This window comes from Gopherus evgoodei, chromosome 3 (assembly GCF_007399415.2).
Source record: "Gopherus evgoodei ecotype Sinaloan lineage chromosome 3, rGopEvg1_v1.p, whole genome shotgun sequence".
Classification (NCBI taxonomy): domain Eukaryota; kingdom Metazoa; phylum Chordata; order Testudines; family Testudinidae; genus Gopherus; species Gopherus evgoodei.
This window is the reverse complement of record NC_044324.1, coordinates 94,320,066-94,341,713: the sequence shown is the minus strand read 5'-3', so window position 1 is coordinate 94,341,713 and position 21,648 is coordinate 94,320,066. Positions and strand designations below refer to the sequence as shown.

General features: G+C 44.5%; 1 protein-coding gene across 9 annotated transcripts in view; it reads left to right on the top strand.

The window, feature by feature from the left end:
• Positions 1-21,648, top strand: part of WASF1 (WASP family member 1) — a 204,648-nt gene that overhangs the window by 118,099 nt on the left and 64,901 nt on the right. For all 9 annotated transcript variants that reach the window (XM_030556111.1, XM_030556112.1, XM_030556108.1 and 6 more), the window contains one exon: positions 3,573-3,731. In XM_030556111.1, the coding sequence (XP_030411971.1) occupies positions 3,599-3,731 (133 nt within the window). In that variant the 5' untranslated portion in view covers positions 3,573-3,598. The remainder of the gene's footprint in view (positions 1-3,572; positions 3,732-21,648) is intronic.

Sequence of the window (21,648 nt, the reverse complement as noted above, 5' to 3'; positions counted from 1 at the left end):
ATATAGATATAGATATATCAATATAGATATATTTAATTTAATCACATTGTTTCATCACTGGTGTAAAATCAGTGGGAAAAATTATATAACATTCAGTCATACCTTGATTGGCAATTAAATATTAATAAATAAAAAAGACAGAGAAAATAATCCACTTGATATCAATGATTAACAGATTTGCAGATTTTTTTTGCCTCCTTTATATCCATGAACAGTGAGAGCTGTCAGCTTTCTTTTATATATAAATTTTTACTAGTTATGCTTTCGGAAGTTTGAAAATGAAGTTTCTTTCCATACTGAATTTTACCTCTACAGACAACCCCCGGGTTACGCAAACCCAATTTACACAAATCTGCACTTACGGAAAAAGTTCCGTAAGCTAGAAATGCAAGGTTTTTTATTTTATTTTATTTTAATTTTTGTTGTTGTTGTTGTTGTTGTTTGCTTAATGGTTGGGTATACACTTTTCCAACTTACACAAAATTCAAGTTATGCAAGGCATTCCGGAACAGAATGCTTACATAAGTCAGAGTGTTGTCAGATGCTACCGGTGTGATGCTCTGCTCTGTTCAATGTTGATATCACTCAGCTGCGTGCGTGTGTTCCCTCTGTGTGCTGTCCCATCTCTTCGAAGATAGCTGACACAGCAGACCCGAAGAGAACCCCCAATGACCACAGAGTCTAGTAAGGTACGAAGGCACGTCGGCCTGGTTTATTGCCGTATTGGACACAATGATAGTTCCCTGTAGATTGCTTAGTCTGATTCAGGGCATACTACAAGAAAGTGCCCTTTGGCAATGGACTCGGCTCAGTCAGTGGCAGGACTTTCCACTGCCCCCTCGGCCGGACAAAGATAGCGCCCCAGGGATGCATTCTTATACACAGGTACAAACAAGTTACACATCAATCCTGACATATTGAGGTACAACCCCTCTACGTAGTAAGGTGCCACCTCTCACCTTGCACATGTTGGTTTGAACAAAACAACTCTATCCATCATATTACCCTTTTGCCCCTGTCATTGGGATGGGTTAGTCTGTTCCTTGTTATCTGTGTGGAGTGTACAAGCATGCAAATGTTCTGATATCTGGTGTCCAGTACCTTTTAGGTATGTCTCTTTCTGCAGCATCAGCCCTTTCCTTGCCAGCTTCTGTGAGCAGGGCCTGCCTCTGGCTCACAGCTTAACTTTGCTTTATGTTAGCAAAGTCTTGACCATTACTTTAGTTCAGGCCTCAGGCCTCATACCAGGCCTCTGATACCAAGGTTTATATCTTAGGGCCTCCTCTTACTACACGGGGAGCATCTGTATTTAATAATAGTCGCTGATTTCCCTCCCTCCCCGCTCCCGCCCCCTGTGTTTTTAATAGAACAGTAGAATCTGCTGTCATTTGTGCACACAATAACATCATTAATGAAGTAATCAGGAAGGTAATTAATATTTAATTGCTTCTGAAGAACATTACTCATACATTGGATGTTTCATTTATATGTACAACCGACTGATACATTTATTTTCTATTATGGAACCATAAGAGTGAATCCATAGTTCATTTCAAATGTGTTGTATTTGCTAGATCTCAATCAGGACTCTTGCATTGGTTTTATTGAATTATGCTGGGTTAATAGAAATGATATTTGCTATAGAAAAAATAAACTTCTGGAAACTATGCAAAATCTCCACAAATTTATCTTCATGAGTAGCTCTGTAAAAATAACACATGCTATAGGCATAACTTGCTGGTTTGGAAACTCCTCCCACCTGAGTGCTCCAGAAAGTTACAAATGTTTCGGTCCCAGCCTGCAGGTGCTCCTGGAGCATTTGTAAGATTTATAGGGACTCCTGAATAATTTACAAACTTCAGGGAACTAGCAAGAACATTTGGGCAGGATTCCTGCAGATTGACAAGTACTATAGGAAGAGTGAGCAAACTAGGCGACGGCCAAATCTCCTCCTTATAAGCTCCAGAGATGTCCCAGGTCCACCTGCTTTTTTTCTCCAAATTGTAGTGACTCTTTCAACATCAAGTTTTTATTCATTAAAGAAGGGGGGGGAGAGACCCTCAAGAAATTCCCAACTAAAAATGGAATTACAGTTGTAAATAGTTTTAATTTAAAACAGCGTAATGAGACAGTTGTAGACATAAGGCAAAACGCATGTAAAAATTACAAAGTTCTGATTTAGGGTTTAAAATACAATGCTTAATTTTTTTAACTTAACTCCAAATTTCCCAACAGATTCAGCAATTTAGAAGTGTGTAATTCGAATTCAAAACACTTAAATATCAGAAAATCTAGAAATACTCATTTAAAATTCCAGTATAAGCTTTAATGCAGTCCTCCTACCCTCTACCGCCAGTACACCATCTAGCTTTCATCTATAAGCCAAAAACTTCCACTCTGCCAGAGAAAGCTCTATAGACCCGTCTGTAAACTGACCATGGAAAAAGTCTCCTCTGCTGCAAAAGGCAGTTAATTTACTATTTTATGCCTCCATCGGTTGGAACAGCCTGAGGATGCTCTACCACAAATGGAGTGGAAAATCTCTGCTTTTACCAGACACATTTTAAGCCGAGCTAACTGTCTCACTCTTAACCTTGCATGATGGCTAGGAGATCCATCAGTCTCCTGTTGTTTCCCCTGAGTTAGGTGTGATGCAGAAATTGCAATTAGACTTCAAGAGGAGGGAGATACATGCTAGCAACACCAAGTTTTCCTACCAACTGATCTTTGGAATATGCTTCTCACACCTGCCTTCCAGACTGAATGATATGAGCGCTGTGCCTGTCTCAGTAGGAGGGAGTTTGATTTGAAAAAAACAACTGGAGTCCTTGTGGCACCTTAGAGACGAACGAATTTATTTGGGCATAAGCTTTCGTGGGCTAAAACCCACTTCATCAGATGCATGGAGTGAAAAATACAGTAAGCAGTATAAATATTACAGCACGTGAAAAGATGGGAGTTGCCTTACCAAGTGGCTGAGGTCAGTGCTAATTCACTGACTCCCCACTTGGTAACGCAACTCCCATCTTTTCACATGCTGTAATATTCATACTGCTCACTCCATGCATCTGATGAAGTGGGTTTTAGCCCACGAAAGCTTATGCCCAAATAAATTCGCTAGTCTCTAAGGTGCCACAAAGACTCCTTTGTTGTTTTTGCTGATACAGACTAACACGGCTACCACTCTGATTTGAAAAAGAAAGTATGCCTTCCTCCCATAAATTAAGAGGATTTGCCCATTGGATTTTGCCTGAGTAAGGAACTAGTGTGTCGAGAAAGATACAATTACAGTACAAAAGAGGGTTTTCCATCTTTTTCAGAAAAACATGAATAGTAACAAAATGTTCATAATTTCATTGGCACAGTGGTCAGATAAAAGTTGACAAGGTTGAAAATCAGACTCAAACATACAGGTTCATGTAACTAACCTTTCAAGCCAAAGAAATCCCTTCTTCACCTAAATGTGAAGGTATTTTAATCTTGCCAGTATTAATGACTTGATTGGATGTAATGATCTGTACCAAAATAGTTAAGGAAAGCTATAATAATGCTTCTGTTTAATTTCTTCACAGGTGTGCTAGCCCACTGATATCTCAAAATGCCATTAGTGAAAAGAAATATAGACCCCAGGCACCTGTGTCACACAGCACTGCCTAGAGGCATCAAGAATGAACTGGAATGTGTCACCAATATCTCGTTGGCAAATATAATTAGACAACTGAGTAGTCTAAGTAAGTACATTGTGCTATTAACTTTACAATTCATTTCAAACTAAAATGTCATTTGCTTACAGTTTTTATAGATGAAACAGAGCCACATTTTCAAATTTAAAATGAAACAAAAAAGCTTTATTTGTCTATCAACCTTGTATTACACAAACTGCTCTGAACCTTATGTTTTCTTTTGTTATCTTGTATATTAATTTAGTGCTCATGAAAGGTGCTGACTGACAGTTCTGGAGACATAAGCCTCCACAAAACAGGTAGATAACAGGCAAAGAGAACTCTTGGCTTTTCCAGTTTTACGTCAGTGTCTCTGTCTTAACATTGCTGACTGAGTGAACAGTAAAGTTAGCATCCAAAGTGAACAACACAGTTAGCATGCTTGAAAATATAGCTGTCATGTGTTGGGGAGCTGTTTCTTCTGCCTCTATCATCCCAACCACCTTTCATCATTTCTTCCCCCTTACTGATTTCCACTTTATACTTGTTCTCCTCCTCATACTGGGAATTGTGTCCCTTCAAGGGGCAAAAAATTCTGGAAACTTGATATCAAGAATAAGGAAGGCATAGGAGTTGTTATGGACTCTCGTACCTGCTCCTATTGTAGTCAGTGATTATTTTATCATTGACTTCAGTGAGAGCAAGATTGGGCTAAAAAAGGATCTTTCCCAGTAACAACCCTCAAAGTTATTCAGCTATATGGCACTACAGTTAGTCAAAAGTAACACAGTAAGACATGGCCTTCTAGCTATATAAGTCAGTATTGGCTAACCAAATGCAATTTTTGAGTAAGTAATAGGACATAATTGGACTTATGTTAAAATGTACTTATGATATGGCCTTAATATATGGTTTGTTAGGCTTGAAACTGACAGTAAGTGCTATCAGTCACCTAATTATAACAGTATTTCACAATAACATACAATCTGGATTATGTTGTGATCATTAAGAAAATCTGTGGTAAAAAGGAGTTCAGGAGAGCTGGCAGATTCTGAAAGAGATAATATTAAAGGCACAACAACAAACTAATCTGATGTGAAGGAAAGACAGAAAGAATACTAATATTCTAATACTAATATGACTCCATTAGAAGCTCTTTAATAACCTGCAAGTAAAAAAGGAATCCTACAAAAAATGGAACCATGAACAAATGGCTACAGTTGAGTACAAAAGATTAATACAAGCATGTAGGGACAAAATGAGAAAAGCTAAGACACAAAGCAAAGGACATAATGTAATCCACACACCTTTTGGGTGTGGTGTTCTGTCCCATCTAGTGGCTCTGAGACCACTTAGAGAGAGAGTTAAATGAGTCTACTCTACAGCCTTAGCTAACAGCCTTTTGGCTCCAGAGGTTCCCCGGTTCGATCCTGCCTGTCGCCATAAGAAGAGATTCAATAAATACATTAAGAGCAAGAGAAAAACAAAGGGAAGCGTTGGCCCTCTACTTAGAGGGGAAGGAGAGCTAATAATGGATGATATTAAGAAGGCTGAGGTGTTCAATGCTACTTTGCTTCAGAATTCATTTAAGGGTACTTAAGGAACTAGACAAAGCGATCTTGGAACTGTTAGTGATTATCTTTGAGAACTCTCAGAGGATAGGCAGGGTCCCAGAGAACTGGAGAAGGGCAAACATACCACCCATCTTTAAAAAGGGTAACAAAGAGGACCTGGGGAATGATAGACCAGTCAGCCTACCTTCAATACCTGGAAAGATACTGGAACAAATCATTAAACAATCAATTTATAAGTAAGTAGAGGATAATAGGGTAATAAGTAGTAGCCAACATGGATTTGTCAAAAACAAATCCTGCCAAACCAACCTAATTTTCTTCTTTGCCGAGTTTACTGGCCTAATGGCTGGGGGAAAGCAGCTTTAATAAGGATTTTGACACAGTCCACATGATATTCTCATAAACAAACTAGGCAGATTTGATCTAGAGGAAATTATTATAATATGGGTGCATAACTGGTTGAAAAACCATACTCAGAGTAGTTATCAATGATTTTCTGTCAAACTGAGAGAATATAGTTGGATCCCACAGGGGTCCATCTTGGGTCCAGGGCAGTTCACTATTTTCATTAGTGCCTTGGATAATGAAGTAGAGAGTACACTTATAAAAATTACAGGTGACACCATGCCGGAAGGGGTTGCAAGCACTTTGGAGAACCGGATTAGCATTTCCCAAAATGACTTGACAAATTGGAGAATTGGTCTGAAACCTGCAAAATAAAATCAAGAAAGAGAAGTGCAAAGTATTGCACTTAAGAAGAAAAAATCAAAAAACAGCTACAAAATGGGGAATAACTGACTAGGCAGTAGCACTGATGGAAAGGATCTTGGGGTTATAATAGATCACAAATTGAATATGAGCCAACAGTGTGATGCAGTTATGAAAAAGGCTAATGTCATTCTGGGGTCTATTAACAGGAGTGTCATATATAAGACATGGGAGGTGATTGTCCCACTCTGCTTGGTGCTGGTGAGGCCTGAGCTGGAGTACTGTGTCGAGGTCTGGGCACCAAACTTTAAGACAAATATGGATAAATTGGAGAGAATCTAGAGGAGAGCAACAAAAATGATAAATGGTTTAGAAAACTTGACCATGAGGAGAGGTTAGAAAAATGGGCACATATAGTCTTGAAAAAAGATGACTGAGGGGGAGACCTGATAACAATCTTCACATATCTTAAGGGCTGTTTTAAGGAGGGTGGTGATTGACTGTTTTCTATGTCTACAGAAGATTGGACAAGAATTAATTGGCTTAATCTGTAGCACAGGCGATTTAGGTAAGATATTAAGGAAATCTTTCCAAATATACTGACAGTTAAGTTTTGGAATAAGCTTCCAAAGGAGGTTATGGAATCACCATCAGATTAGACAGACACTTGTCAGGGCTTCATGGCTCAGTGCAAGAGGATGGAATACATTATTTGTTGCTGTCACTGTGACAGTTTCCCCTCATAAGGCTTTATGGCAGGGGTTGGCAACCTTTCGGAAGTGGTGTGCTGAGTCTTCATTTATTCACTCTAATTTCAGGTTTCGTGTGCCAGTAATACATTTTAACATTTTTGAGGATCTCTTTCTATAAGTCTATAATATATAACTAAACTACTGTTGTATGTACAGTAAATAAGGGTTTTAAAATGTTTAAGAAGCTTCATTTAAAATGAAATTAAAATGCAGAGCCTCCCGGACTGGTGGCTAGGAACTGGAACAAAGGACAGTAACTACAGGGGGTGTGAGTGATTGCTGGACCCAGACTAGCAGAAGACTAGTCTGTAAAAAGAAGCTTACTGGAACTGGTGAGGTTTTATTTGTATTCAGTTTCTTAGACATAGACTTGCGTGTTCTATTTTATTTTACTTGGTAATTCACTTTGTTCTGTTACTACTTGGAACCACTTAAATCCTACTTTCAGTATTTAATAAAATCACTTTTTACTTATTAATTAACCCAGAGCATGTATTAATACCTTGGGGGGAGGGGCAGACAAACAGCTGCGCATATCTCTCCATCAGTGTTATAGAGGGCGAACAATTTATGAGTTTACCCTGTATAAGCTTTATACAGGGTAAAACAGATTTATTTGGGGTTTGGACCCCACTGGGAGTTGGACATCTGAGTGTTAAAGACAGGAACACCTCTGTAAGTTGCTTTCAGTCAAGCTTACAGCTGTTAGGAGACGTGGTTCAGATCCTAGGTCTGGGTTTGCAGCAGGCTAGCTGGTCTGGCTCAAACCAGGCAGGGTACAGAGGTCCTAAGCTGCCAGGGCAGGAAAGCAGGGGCAGCAGGGTTGGTAACTGTACACGCCCCTTGGTCACCAGGCAATTTATATAACCTGATAGAAAAATTCCCAAAGATCCGGGAGGATCCCGTTAAATTTCAGGAACAACTAGGCATGATAGTACGATGCTACAACCCTTCATGGGCAGATATGGATCAACTTCTAACAGCTATAGTGGCCAGGGAAACTCTTATGCGCCTCTACCAGGAGGCCGACTGGCCTGCCGATACCAGTCAACGTTCACACGACGAATTAGTAGTAAAAAGGGATGCCCTAGTCAGGGAGGTACTCACCGTTTGCCCCAAGAAAACAGATTGGGCTAAAATAAACGCCTGTAAGCAAAATAAGGTAGAAAATCCAGCTGATTATATGGAGCGCATTAAGAAAGTGTTTGAAAGGTATTCGGGGATTGAAGATGCAGAGCAAACGGCTAGGTAAGCAGTGGTGGCTGCCTTCGTGCAAGGACTCTTGCCTAAGGTGGGAGAACAGTTAAGGATTAATGTAGTGGATTGGAAGGGTAAGAATTTAGAAGAAATCTTGGGTGTGGCCCAGCATTTTTATCGACAATTAGAAAGGAAAAAGGACGAGACAGAATCTAAGCTTATGGCCCTGCAAATACAAACTATGCAGGACACTAGTGCAAAAGGACCCAGGCGAAAGCAACCGCCACCAGTAGCTGGGGTCCAGCCCCTGACGGGCAGTAACCCTTCAATCGTTCCCAATCCAACAGCCTGCTTCCTATGTGGACAGGAGGGGCATTGGAGTGCAAATTGCCCGCAATTGGGCAATGTCTATTGCAGATATTGCAAGAAAGAAGGACACCTCATTAAGGATTGCCCCACGCGCCCCCCTAGACCCAACCCGAGAATGGGGGGAACCGTGGGACCACCTTTTGCCGCTCAATCTTTCCCCGCTCCACGCCTCTCCACCCCCTAACTATAAGGGATGCCAGGAGACTGATAACGTCGTCGTTGCCCCGCTTATTTCAGTGGACCAAACTGGTCCAACAGTTTCTTGTTTAATCAATGGTGTTCCTACTCCCTGCTTGATTGATACGGGAGCCTCCCGATCTACTCTTAGGGCACAGGAGTTCCCCGCTGTGCCCCTCTCTTCTGATGTAGTCACCGCTATAGGTGTGGGGAACACCCCTATTCCTCACCCTGTTTCTTCCCCTTTATCGATATCCATTGGTCCCTTCTCCGCCAGCCATGCTTTTCTTCTTAGCCCTTGTTCCCCCGTTAATCTCCTAGGCAAAGATCTGTTATGCAAATTAAATTGTACTATCTTTTGCTCCCCTGATGGAGTATTCCTGGAAGTGCCCGATCCGGCCCACAATGAAGTGTTAGCTCTCTTACAAACAGATCTAGCCCCAGACAGGGAGATCGACCCCAGCCCTTCCTCGTTGCAACAGGAACTGCTGGCTAAGGTTTCCCCCACGCTGTGGGCCGAACATGCCATTCAAGTAGGGCGCATTAGCTCTGCTCAACCTGTTAAAATTCGGCTGAATCCAGAAAAACCTCTTCCCAAAATTCGACAATATCCCCTCTCCCAGCAGGTGGAAAAGGGAATTCGTCCAGTAATTTCTGCCTTACTCGATCAAGGAGTTATTGTACCGACAGTAAGTGAATGTAATTCTCCTATTTTACCTGTGCGAAAAGCCGGGAAAAATACCTGGCGATTCGTACAGGATTTGTGCGCCATTAATGCTGCTGTTCTTCCAACCTTCCCGGTGGTCCCCAACCCCGCCACAATTCTCTCTTGCATACCCCCGACTGCACAGTATTTCTCTGTGGTGGACTTATGCTCAGCTTTCTTCTCCATCCTGATTCACATAGATAGCCAGTTTCTCTTCGCTTTTACTTATCAGGGTGCACAGTATACCTGGACCAGATTGCCTCAGGGATATACTGAGTCTCCCACTATTTTCTCTTGTCTGATCAATTGACAAGGTGATGGTCTTTTCCCCAACAGTACCCTCTCCTGCCTCCCAGCCTCAGCCCTGACCCCCCACCCAGAGCCAGCACCTCATACCCCCTCCTGCCCCAGGCTTAGCCCAGAGCCACCTCCCACACTGAGAACCCCTCGACCCCAACCTAGAGCCTGCACCCCCTCCCGACCTCCAACCCCCTGCCTCAGTCCAGTGAAAGTGAGTGAGGGTGGGGGAGAGCAAGTGAAGGAGAGAGGGGGGATGAAGTGAGCAGGGCGGGGCCTCAGGGAAGGGGAGTGGTAGATCCTGGGTTTCCCTTACATTCAAAAAGTGATTTTGGGCATAAAAAGGTTGGAGACCAATGCTCTAGCTCTTCCTCAAGGAGATTAGAAGAGAAGAGCTAGGACAACTTCAAGAAAAGTCATTACAGCTTAACTCTGGTGTCCCTTTCAGCTTCTTCTGCTCTCTCTTGTTTGTCAGTGCCAATTGTAATACTCCTGCTTGGAGCCCTTTTTCTCCCCTCTCTTCATCCCTGACTTGGTAGTTGGATGCAGGGCTGTGTTGTCCCACACACAATAGCTCAACACTTATCTAGGATTTCCGTTTTTGCTGTCTGTTGGATAGTTGATGTGTGGACTGCCAGCCAATGTACCTTTTTTTTCTTTCCTAGTGAGAACTTCCCAAGGCAACCGCCTTCTACTCAGGGTGAAAAATAGGACTGCCCTTAAGGAATCAAAAGAAAAGCATATCATGATTCCTCACGTGCCAAGGATCCAGTGAACTGGGAGCAATGGTTGTCTCCCACATTTCCTGTCCTCTAAAATTCCTCTGTCTTGACCCTACTGGCAGGTCTGTACTGAAGATGGCTCTCTGTAGCAGTAAGTGCTGATGCTAGCCTGCAGCACAACATGCAGACTGTGAGATCCTATCTGCCTTCAGTTGTGTCTCTGCAACAATGAATACAGTGCTCTGGTGTGGTCTTTCCTTGGGGATTAAAACTTGAGTGTATGATGCAGTCCAGCAATCATTTTGCAAAGCCGGACATGTTAGCTGCCTCTAGCTCCTCAAGTATCAGAGGGGTATCCGTGTTAGTCTGGATCTGTAAAAGCAGCAAAGAGTCCTGTAGCACCTTGTAGACTAACAGACGTATTGGAGCATGAGCTTTCATGGGTGAATACCCACTTCGTCGGATAGATGTATAGCTTCTCAGATGCTCATACTCTGTTTCTCCCTTCCCTGTAACTGACTTTAAGTGTCTTCCCTCACCAGCTGTGGATGTAGGAGCCACAATTCCAGAACTTTTTGAAGAACAGAAATTTCTATTTGTTTCTCAGTCACTGGATGCCCACTCCCCTAATCAGTGTTGGGCTGTCACTCTGATTTTCTGCTCTGACCCAGGTTCACTCTGTCTGTTGGTTCAATTAGAGCTTCTCTTTGTCTCTTCATCTTCTCTCCTTTGACCCTTATTGGCAGCCAGCAGCTAAGATTTTCTGCCTTGGACAGGAGTTCAGGCCTTTGTTGGTTAATTAAGAGCTTTTATATTCCTTTCAAGCCACTGGATGAGGTTAATCACGCCCCATCCCCATCCTCACTGGCAGGTTTCCCACAAATTTTCTTTTGTGCCTTTCTTTTCTACACTCCCTACCCTTTGTGCAGAAGGCTTTATGGAGTGCTCTTATAGTTGATCTTCCACAGCACTCCCCTTTAGCTACCAAGACTGTAAGTCTCCCTGATGGTGCCACCATGAAGTTTTCTCAAGATTCCTTAACACCCACTCTGGTACTCTTTCAAAGTCTCTCCGCTACCCTCAGTGGAGGGAACTCCCTTGGTGTATTAATCTGCCTGCAGATCCTATGCCAAGGTTCCTTGATTATGATTTTGGACCATGGATCCCTTGGTTTGGTGCCTTCAGCTGACATTAGAGGAAGGGATTTGGTTATATGTTGCCCCTGCTTCCTTTGATTCCATGGATACTATGTAAATTCCAAGTGGACAGGGCAGTTTCCATCCTTTTTACTCTCAGATGTGCTCAGATGCCCTGAACTTCAAGCTCCTTGGCCCTCCTATGGAACATATATGGGCCTCTCAGTCTGTCCTGATATTCTTCTCCAGAGGCCAGTCCTCTTCCCCAGTCCGATCCCATTAAGCCCCCTGGCCTGGAAGATGAACAAAGCAGTTACAGAAAAAGGCTTCTCCCCTGAGGCTGTAAATGCATTGTCTAAGTAGCCACAATCCGTCAACCAAAAAGCTTAATGAAGATTATGTATGACCTTTTCTGTTGAGGGTGCATGAAGGGGTATCACACTCACCAGCTGTTCGTTACACGTCTTTGAGATAGATTTAGCCATATTCAGTTCCTGCCTTTAAATTCAGGTTTCATCCGTCACTGCATTCTGAGGTTTGATGACTCCAAGTTTTTCAAGTCCTTAGGACACCAGTTTTCAGAACATCATCCTTCAATAGCACTTGTCTTCTATTATTCAATCTGTGAGTATATGCATGAAAACTCTCCCTGCATCTGTTTATGGTGAAAGTTGCTCTTTTAGTGGTCATAACCTCAGTTCAGCATGTTGAAGAATTAAGCTCTCTAGTTATCAAAACCCTGTTTTTTACTGTGTTTCCCTAACAAACTGGTTTTGCAGTTGCCTTTGGAGTTCCTTCCTCTATGGCTTATTCCTGGGAGACTTCTGCACCAAAAAATTAAAACCTCAGCACACAATGTTTTAAAATTCTGCATATTTTATTTGTCAAAATAACACAATATAATCACACCAATTTCAATTATTTTGGTAATTTATTTTAAAATACCTGTCAGCAAGTATATCTGTAAAAGTACAGACAAAAAAAAATCACCTAATTTTTTTTTAAAAATAGATTCCTTACTAGGAATATTAATGCATAACTTTAAGTAATTCATTTAATCTACAATACAGAAAATTATTTTCTGCACCCCTCAGAATCAGTGCAAAGGCTTGGGGGAGTTGGGGTAACAGAGGAGCTGAGGGAGAGAGGAGGAGCTTGGGTGTGAACCTGGATGGTTGTTGCATGTGGGTGACAGATGTACGGAACGGATTTGGGAGCAGGGGGAGAGGAGGGATTGTTAGGGAATTGGGAAGTCTCCTCCATGCAGACCCTGGCTGACCACAAGCCTCTCCCATTCAGTCAGGCACATCTGCCCTATCCCCATGTGTCCCTGCACCCCCCCATTCCCTTGTGGCTCTGGAGCACCCTTCCCATTCAGCCCCTGGCTCAATGCTGTTACCCCACTAGCTCCTGAGCCTGTGCCCCAGTCTGTTCCCCCCACTAGCCCTTCTGAATCCTATCTGTGACGCCTCCAGCAGCCCTGTGTGCCCCACTCTGTCTGTCCTAACCTGGCTCCGGCAGACATGGTGCTGTGATGATCGCAGCTGGCTGCTGGCTGTTGTGGTGCCACAGCGGCCCCGAATGAGTGAAGGACAGAACTGCAGCACTTCTCGGGCAGAATGTATTTTCTGTGGGGAAAAGAAATTCTGCAACGAATATGAATTCTGCATGTGTGCAGTGGCACAGAATTCCCCCAGGAGTAATGGCTTTATATTTCCATGTAAAGGAGCCCATGGTCCTGTTGACTGTCTATCCGTATCTTTCCTCTGTTCTTGAGAACAGACTACATGTTCTGGATGCTGAGAGAGCCACTGCAGAGACAAGAAACTCTATTATGAAATTCAAGGTTCTTCTTCAAGTTCTTGCTCATATCAATTCCAATTAGGTGTGCACATGCCGCGTGCATGATCGTCAGAAGATTTTTACCCTAGCAACACTCGGTGGGTCAGCTGAGGCGCCCCCTGGAGTGATGCCTTTATGGTGCTGGATATATACCCCAGCCGGCCCAGTGCCCCCTCGGTTCCTTCTTACCGCCCATGATGGTCGTTGGAACTGTGGAGCGTGGCTTAGCTGAACTCCACTTCCCTAGCTTCTAGTGTAGCACTTGTTTATAGTTGTAAATAGTTTTAAAAGTAGTTATTAATTCTTTAGTAGTAGTTAATAGTTATTGTTCTTAGTGTAAATAGTAGTTGGGGGTAAGGGGCTTCTCCCCTTCCCTCCCAGTACCCGGGCTGATGCCTAGGTCTCTGGGTTTCAAACCGTGCTCGGCCTGCCTTAAACCGATGCCTACGGGAGACCCCCCACGACTCTTGTTTGAAGTACCTGGGGGAATCCCATCAATCCAATAAGTGCTGCAGTTCCCTCAAAAGGAAAGTCCTCCATGCTGCATCCTCTGTCAGAGAGTGAGATAGGACAGCACCGATCCTGGTCCCAATCCAGATGCTGGCCTCGTTCACGGCACCGCTCGCAGTCCCGGCACACTTGCGGTGCCGCTCCACCTCGCGAAGATCATCTTCCTGGTATGGTTGGTACCGGTCCAGCTTCCGGCACCAATCCCGACACCGGTCCGAACGCCGATCTACTCAGACTCGATCCCAGCACCGTTCTGCCCATAGATCTTCGTTGAGGTCCAGATTTGCCTCCCGGCACCGATATGACCGCCAGTTCCGATCAGGAACGCAGTACTGCTCAAGACCACGGCGCCAATCTCCATCTCCACGGCTGGCATGGTACTACACGACAAGGTGACCCAGCATACAGGCTCAGTTCCACCTTGGTCATCCTGTCGCACCTTGAGGTCATCTCAGGCAGAAAGTGGCTACCATGTCCAAGACCAAGATGCGGACGGTGCTAGCCAATGGCACGATAAGGGACAGGATCCTGGTCAGGGACCTCCAAAAGGACCATTGTGGACCCCTTGGGCACACCATCAGGCCCAAGGTGTGCCCTTGGGGGCTTCTCGCTCTGCCCACTTGGAGCGCCTGATACCGGAGGCCACTGTGAGTCGCCCCCAGGGTGGTTCAGAGGCAACGGCCCTGCCCTCAGTTCAGGCCCATGCCCCTAGCATGGTAGACCTAGGGCAGATGAACCCTCCCCAGCAAGACCTTCCCCAGGACCCGTTAGTCCCAGGATTATCCTCCTCATCCTCAACCAACGAGGCGGTGGTGGGTATGTCCTCCTCTGGCCCCTACCTGTAGACCTCTATGCACACCAGGAGTTGCTCTGCAAGGTGGCACAAAACATGAGCCTCCAGGTGGAGGTCAAGGATCTTGTAGTGGACATTCTATCTGCCGATACCCAAACCAGAATAGCCTTGCCCTTTATCCAGACTATCCAGGCTAATGCCACTAGTATCTGGCAATCTCTGGCCTCTATTCCTCCTACTGCCAAAGGGGTGGAGAGGAAGTCTTTGGTCCCCTCCAAGGACTATGAATATTTGCATATTCACCCCCAGCCATGCTTTCTCATTGTACAGTCTTTTAACGAGAGGGAAAGACACGGCCAACAAGCTCCTGCTCCTAAATCCAAGGAGGCTAGGTGCATGGATTTATTTGGGCACAAAATTTACTCTACTGGCAGCTTGCAGCTCAGAGTGACTAACCAGCAGGCCCTCTTGAGCTGCTACAGTTTATAATACCTGGAACTCAGTGCAAAAGTTCAAAGAGCTTATTCCTCAGGAGTCCAGGGAGAAGTTCGGGGCCCTACTAGAGGAGGGCAAGAAGGTAGCCAGAACATCGTTGCAAGCCTCAATAGATGCGACAGACTTGGTGGCTAGGACTCTAGGCTCGGGCATAGCTATGTGCCACATCTTGTGGCTACAGGTCTCCAGTCTCCCACTGGAACTCCAGCAGACTATTCAGGACCTACCCTTTGATGGCCATGGTCCGTTTTTGGACAAGAGGGACTCCGGACTTCAGAGTCTGAAGGACAACCGGGCCATCATGTGTTCACTGGGCATGCATACCCCAGTGACGCAGTGCAAGCTCTTCTGACCCCAACCACAGCGCACCTACCCTAATCCCCGGCCAAGACAGGACTTCTCTAGAAGATGTGGCTGGGGTGGTAGATGGAGACATTCTGGTCCTCAGATGGGCCAGAACCAGCGCCCTTGCCCCAAACCATCTGCAGTGTCCAAACAAAATTTTTGAAGGTATGCCCGAGGGTGGAGCACCAGTCTCCTTCCAGGATCCTTCCCCGCCTTTCAACAACCGCCTCTCCTATTTCCTCCCAGCGTGGTCCCATATAACGTCAGATTGATGGGTCCCATGTACAATGGAAAGTGAATACCGCCTTCAATTTGTTTTTTTCCCCACCCTCACTCCCCATCCCTCTTCAGGGACCCCTCTCATGAGCAACTCCTCCTACAGGAGGTACAAATGCTCCTAGCTATCGGAGCTATAGAGGAGGTTCCAAGGGAACTGAGGAGCAGGGGGTTTTACTCACGTTATTTCCTAGTTCCCAAGGCAAAAGGTGGTCTACGGCCCATCCTGGACCTGGTTGGACTCAACGAATTCATGGTAAGGTTGAAGTTCCGCATGGTTTCCCTGGGGACCATTATTCCTTCTCTGGATCCTGGAGACTGGTATACCACCCTCGAAATGAGGGACACATACTTCCACATAATGATTTAACCACCACACAGGTGTTTCCTTCGTTTGTGGTCAGCCAGCAGCACTTCCAATTTACTGTTCTTCCCTTCGGCCTATCCACGGCACCAAGGGTCTTTTCAAAGTGTATGGCTGTCATAGCTGCCTCACTCCGTTGACATCGGATCCAAGTGTTTCCGTATCTCGACGACTGGCTCATTCGGGGTCGCTCCAAGGACCAGGTGCAATCTCATGTTCAGTTCACCATGAGCTTGTTCAGACAGCTGGGCCTGCTGCTCAATGTCAAAAAGTCCACTCTGGAGCAGACCCAAAGAATAACTTCATCAGAGCAGTCCTAGATTCAAGACTCGCCAATGCATGCCTACTGCCCGCCTGCTTTCAGTCCATGGCGAGCATTATCCATGGCCTCCAAAGCTTCCCGACCTCGACATCACAGACGTGCCTTGGTTTCCTGGGACACATGGCATCTTGTACCTCCGTGACCAGATATGCCAGACTGCACCTGTGTCCACTTCAGGCCTGGCTCATGGGCACAGTGGTCATGGTACCGCCGGAAGTCTTAACCTCTCTGGTCTGGTGGCTGAACCCCAACTCGGTATGCGAAGGGGACCATTCCATGCCCTGCAACCTTCCCTGGTCCTAACCACGGACGCATCATCTTTGGGTTGGGGCGCTCGCCTTTGGTCCACACTAGAGGGATCCCTGCGCATCAACATATGGGAGCTGAGGGCAGTGTGCCTGGCATGTCAAGTGTTCCGCAAGCACCTTCAGGCCGTTGTGTTGCAGTTCTCACAGACAACACAACGGCCATGTTTTATATCAACAAACAAGGGGGAGCACGATCGTCCCCCCTCTGTCAGGAAGCCATTCACCTGTGGGAATTCTACATAGCTCACTCGATTGACCTGGTGGCGTCATTTCTCCCAGGAGTCCAGAACACCTTGGCGGACTACCTCAGCAGATCCTTCCAGGCTCATGAGTGGCTCACGAGTAGTCGATTCACCCAGATGTCATCCACTCTGTTTCCCCAGATAGACCTATTTGCCTCTCGCAAGAATCGGAAGTGCCAAGTGTTCTGCTCTCTCCAGGTACACTCCCCAGGTTCCCTGTCGGACACCTTCCTGATACCGTGGAAAGACCGCCTGTATTACGCCTTTCCTCCATTCCCGTTAGTCCACAGGGTCCTTCTCAAGTTGCGCAGAGACAAGGCCTGCTTAATTTTGATCGCCCCGGTGTGGCCCAGCTAGCATTGGTATACCATTTTCCTCGATCTGTGGGTGACCACTCCAATTCCACTTCCGTTGTGGCCGGACCTGATCACTCAGGAACACGGACGACTCTTGTCATCCCAACCTGCAATCCCTCCACCGCACAGCATGGATACTGCATAGCTAATTCAATCTGAGCTATGTTGCTCCCGCTCAGTGCAGCAAGTACTTTTGGATAGCAGAAAGCCCTCTACCAGGTCCACGCATTTGGCCAAGTGGAAGCATTTTTCCTGCTGGTGTGCTCTGAGCAATACTGCCCCACTGAAGGTGCCAGTACTTATCATCTTAGACTATATCTTGTCCTTGAAACAGCAGGGCCTAGCAGTTTCATCCATCAGAGTACACCTAGCGGCGATTTTGGCCTTCTACCCGGGCGAAAGTGGGTTCTCGGTCTTCTCCAATCCCATGGTTCCTCAAGGGATTAGAATGTCTGTACCTGCAAATTTAGCATCCGGCTCCCATGTGGAACCTCAACCTGGTCCTATCCAGACTCATTCATGGGTGCCCCATTCGAGTCAATGGCCACCTGCTTGCGCCTGTACCTTTCCTAGAAAACAGCCTTCTTCGTAGCTATCACCTCGGCGAGACGTGTGTCGGAGCTTAGAGCCCTCACCTTGGATTCACCGTATACGGTGTTCCATAAGGACAAGGTACAACTGCAACCATGCCCTTCCTTCCTTCCTAAGGTGGTGTCTGCCTTTCATGTCAACCAAGACATCATCTTCCCGGTCTTCTATTCAAAGCCACATGCTTCTTGACGAGAACAACAGCTGCACTCCCTAGACGTTCGCAGGGCTCTCGCCTTTTACATCGAACCAACGAAACCTTTTGGGAGGATGATGCAGCTGTTCGTTGCTCTTGCAGACCAGATGAAGGGCCTTCCGGTCTCCACCCAGTGCATCTCGTCCTGGATCACATCTTGCATCCAGGCGTGCTATGATTTAGCTGATGTCCCAACTATGCACCTTACTGCTCTCTCCACTCGGGCTCAAGCTTCATCCTCTGCCTTACTGGCTCATGTACCCATACAGGACATATGAAGGGCAGCAACTTGGTCATCGGTGCATACCTTTGCTTCCCACTATGCAATCGTCCAGCAGTCAGGGGGTGACACGGCATTTGGTTCAGCGATTGTGCACTCTGCGACATCTCACTCCAACCCCACCACCTGGGTAAGGCTTGGGAGTCACCTAATTGGAATTGATATGAACAAGCACTCGAAGAAGAAAAGACGGTTACTCACCTTTGTAACTGTAGTTCTTCGATATGTGTTGCTCATATCCATTCCAAACCCACCCTCCTTCCCCTCTGTCGGAGTAGCTGGCAAGAAGGAACTGAGGGGGCGCTGAGCCGGCTGGGGTATATATCTGGCGCCATAATGGCGCTACTCCAGGGGCGCCTCAGCCAACCCACCAAGTGTTGCTAGGGTAAAAATCTTCCAATGATCATGCCCACAGTGTGTACACACCTAATTGGAATGGACATGAGCAACACATCTCTAAGAACAACAGTTACAAAGGTGAGTAACCATCTTTTTCAGTACTTTAAATGAAACTGATGTGTTTTGTGGTTTTGGTTAGATAACTTATGTATAGTTTGGTTCTGAGTTCATATAGATATTAGAAAGGAAGCAAAGGGACATAAAGCTAAATAAAGATAAGATACAAGAGGTGTTTGATGACATTATAACATGAGAGCAAATCTATTGTCATGTTGGTTTTAATAAAGCATTTTTATTGAAAAAATTAAAAGTAAGAAGAGAGAAAAAGAGCAATAATTGAGAAATTAGGATAATGTGTTTGTAAATCTCTGCTTGGGACAATTCTCAAAAGAAACTGAAACAGGGCTAGAGCCCTGTTTGCTCTAGCACATCAGTCACTGCAGTGCTTTTAGTAATGGTAATGGCAAAAAGCAACAAAACAAAAAGCCCAGAATAAATTTGTGCATCACATTATGTCAAATTTTCAGTACACACAATCCTGCCATGAACCAGATCACATGTCAGTTTATGTCTCCAGCAGGTAGTTCTCCTGTCACATAATAATCCAGAAATTGTCATAATGATATTTTCAAAAATAATTTGGCTGATGTCCCAGCAATTGTAGGAGCAATGGGTAGCAGACTATAGATCTTTCTTTATCTTTTTCACATATTGTCATCAGAAAGGTAATGTCCATGATACATGCTGTGGTTTAACAGTAAGCTACTGAACAGGCTAGTGGAGGCTTTTTGGTGATCCACTTCTGCTTTTTGTGTATATGCGTAGAGATCACAATTGCCCACTGAAACTCTGTGGACAAATGTGTGATAACACCTATTTTGTGTGTTTTTATATCTTCTATTTAAAGGAAGACTTTGTAACCCAGTTAGTTTTTGAAATATTTTCCTTAAAGAAAAGTAAATGCCATCCTGCATCCGTGTAAAATAAAATTAGAAAAAACAATTATTATTTTGCTTTGGATCCTTAACAGCTTATGCAACGTGCAGCTAAGTTGGTTACATTAGCCTGTCCGGCTTCATTGGCTAGTGAGCCTTAAGTAAATGACTGGGAACCAGGAACTCTTGAGTTCAAATCCCAGCTCTTCCACTAACTCACTCTGTGGCTGTGGGCAAGCTAGTCTTGTGGCATCTATTTCCTCATCTGTAAATAATTTTCTATCTCACAGTGTGTTGTGGAGATCCATTTTAATGTTTTTCCTAAAATTACTATATGTTAGTAGTCTGAATATACTTGTTCATTGGCACATTTTTATTGCATGACCACAGGGAAGGCTTTGACTACATTACCCAGTCTGGGTTCCATAAGACTAGAGGTGGCTCCATCAGTGGAGTGTGCTAGTGTAGTTCCCATTCAAAGAGTACCTCATGCTGATGTGGTGTTATATACTGAAAAATCCTTCTGCTGTTTGGGACATGTTGAAAGAGTCACAGCTTCATGCCTTCCCTCATAACACTGCTTACACTTAGAATTTGCTTCCCATTTCTAAGCACAAAGCTGCCTCCTTTCACTTCATCATGATGTTTTCATGAAGTCTTTCTCTGTTGATCTTCATAGACTGTGCACCTATTTCTTTTTACTTTTATATCATGTGTGTTTGAATACAGCTGTAAGCTGGTGTGAGCTCCTTGAGGCAGGACCTTATTTAAGTATTCTTGTAAAATATCGAAGGAAGGCGGTGTTTAAATATTAATATTAGTCCTGGTGATATCGCGTACTGGATTTTTGAAAGTATTTTGGCTGTCCATTTTGGGGAATTATGAAGATATGAACTGACCCAGAAGACAGACCAGCTTAGGAGGTACTCCCCTGAGCCCTTGTTACAGTGCTGTTCAAGTCAGAGATCTTTACATTTTCTCTTAATTATGAGCAGACAACCTTTTAGTTAGCATAGTATGATCTATGATATTTACTCTGCTCCTTGTGTCTCAGTACAGGTATTGTATCCTACAGTTGCGCAGGTGATCCCTGGAAGAATGATATTTAGTAGTAATCTGGGAACTGTAGGGTGAGTTTCCACTTGATTGTGGGCCTCTTTTTTTAGGGAAGTTGATTTTGTTAATCTGGAATTAGTTCCTAGATACAAGAGGCTCACCTGAATTGGCTCTCACACTTTAAGAACTTGTCTTTAGATTTTGGAGTGCTTGTTTTATTTATCATTTGGAACCACATGATTTCTTTGGGTTGTTTTCTTGTGAGTCAACCTAGTTCAGGGATTACAGAAATGGTTTCCTCATGGGTTTATACAATAATGTATAGGATGAGAGGAAAGGCATTATAAAGTGAAGTTATTTACCAGCGTTCTATTTGCCATAGTTGTCATCTTCCTGCATAAAAATTCCCAGTCCCCTGTGTAGTTCATTTGGGTGGGTGGTTTTAATTGATTAGCTTAGAAAATTTCTTGGCAAATGGAAGTTGGGGGGCAAAAATATCTACAGGTATATGTCTACTTTGAGTGACAATTCTTTTTCCCTGGTTTATGGAGCTGTATCACTGTGTGTGTGTGTGTGTATGTATAATGGGGGAAGATGTAACTGCAACATACAGAATTGCCAGTAAGTAATGTTTCTTTTTCTACCTATTTTTTGCGTGCGCTCTCTCTCTCTCCTTTTCTCAGCTTCTGTAACTTGATAAAATAATCTGTCATTTGGCAGCTCTTCTTACTACCTTAGCAACAGTAGCTCTCTGAACACTGTAGCTGTTGTTTCAGCTTCCTAAGCACTCTTCTCTGTATTACTTGCTTTTTGATTGCATCTATACAAGAAAATTGCATATCCATTTTCCAGCAATGGTGCCGCTGAATCAACATTAACAGTGATGCAAAGTTACCGGAGACCAGGCTCAGGCATGAAACACAGCTGCTATCACTTGTGTAGCTGCACCATTGTTAGAAAGTGTGTATCCAGTTTTCTTGTGTAGATGCAACCTCTGTGTTTCTTTCACAACTGCCAGTCAGGCTTACTTTTCTTTTAACT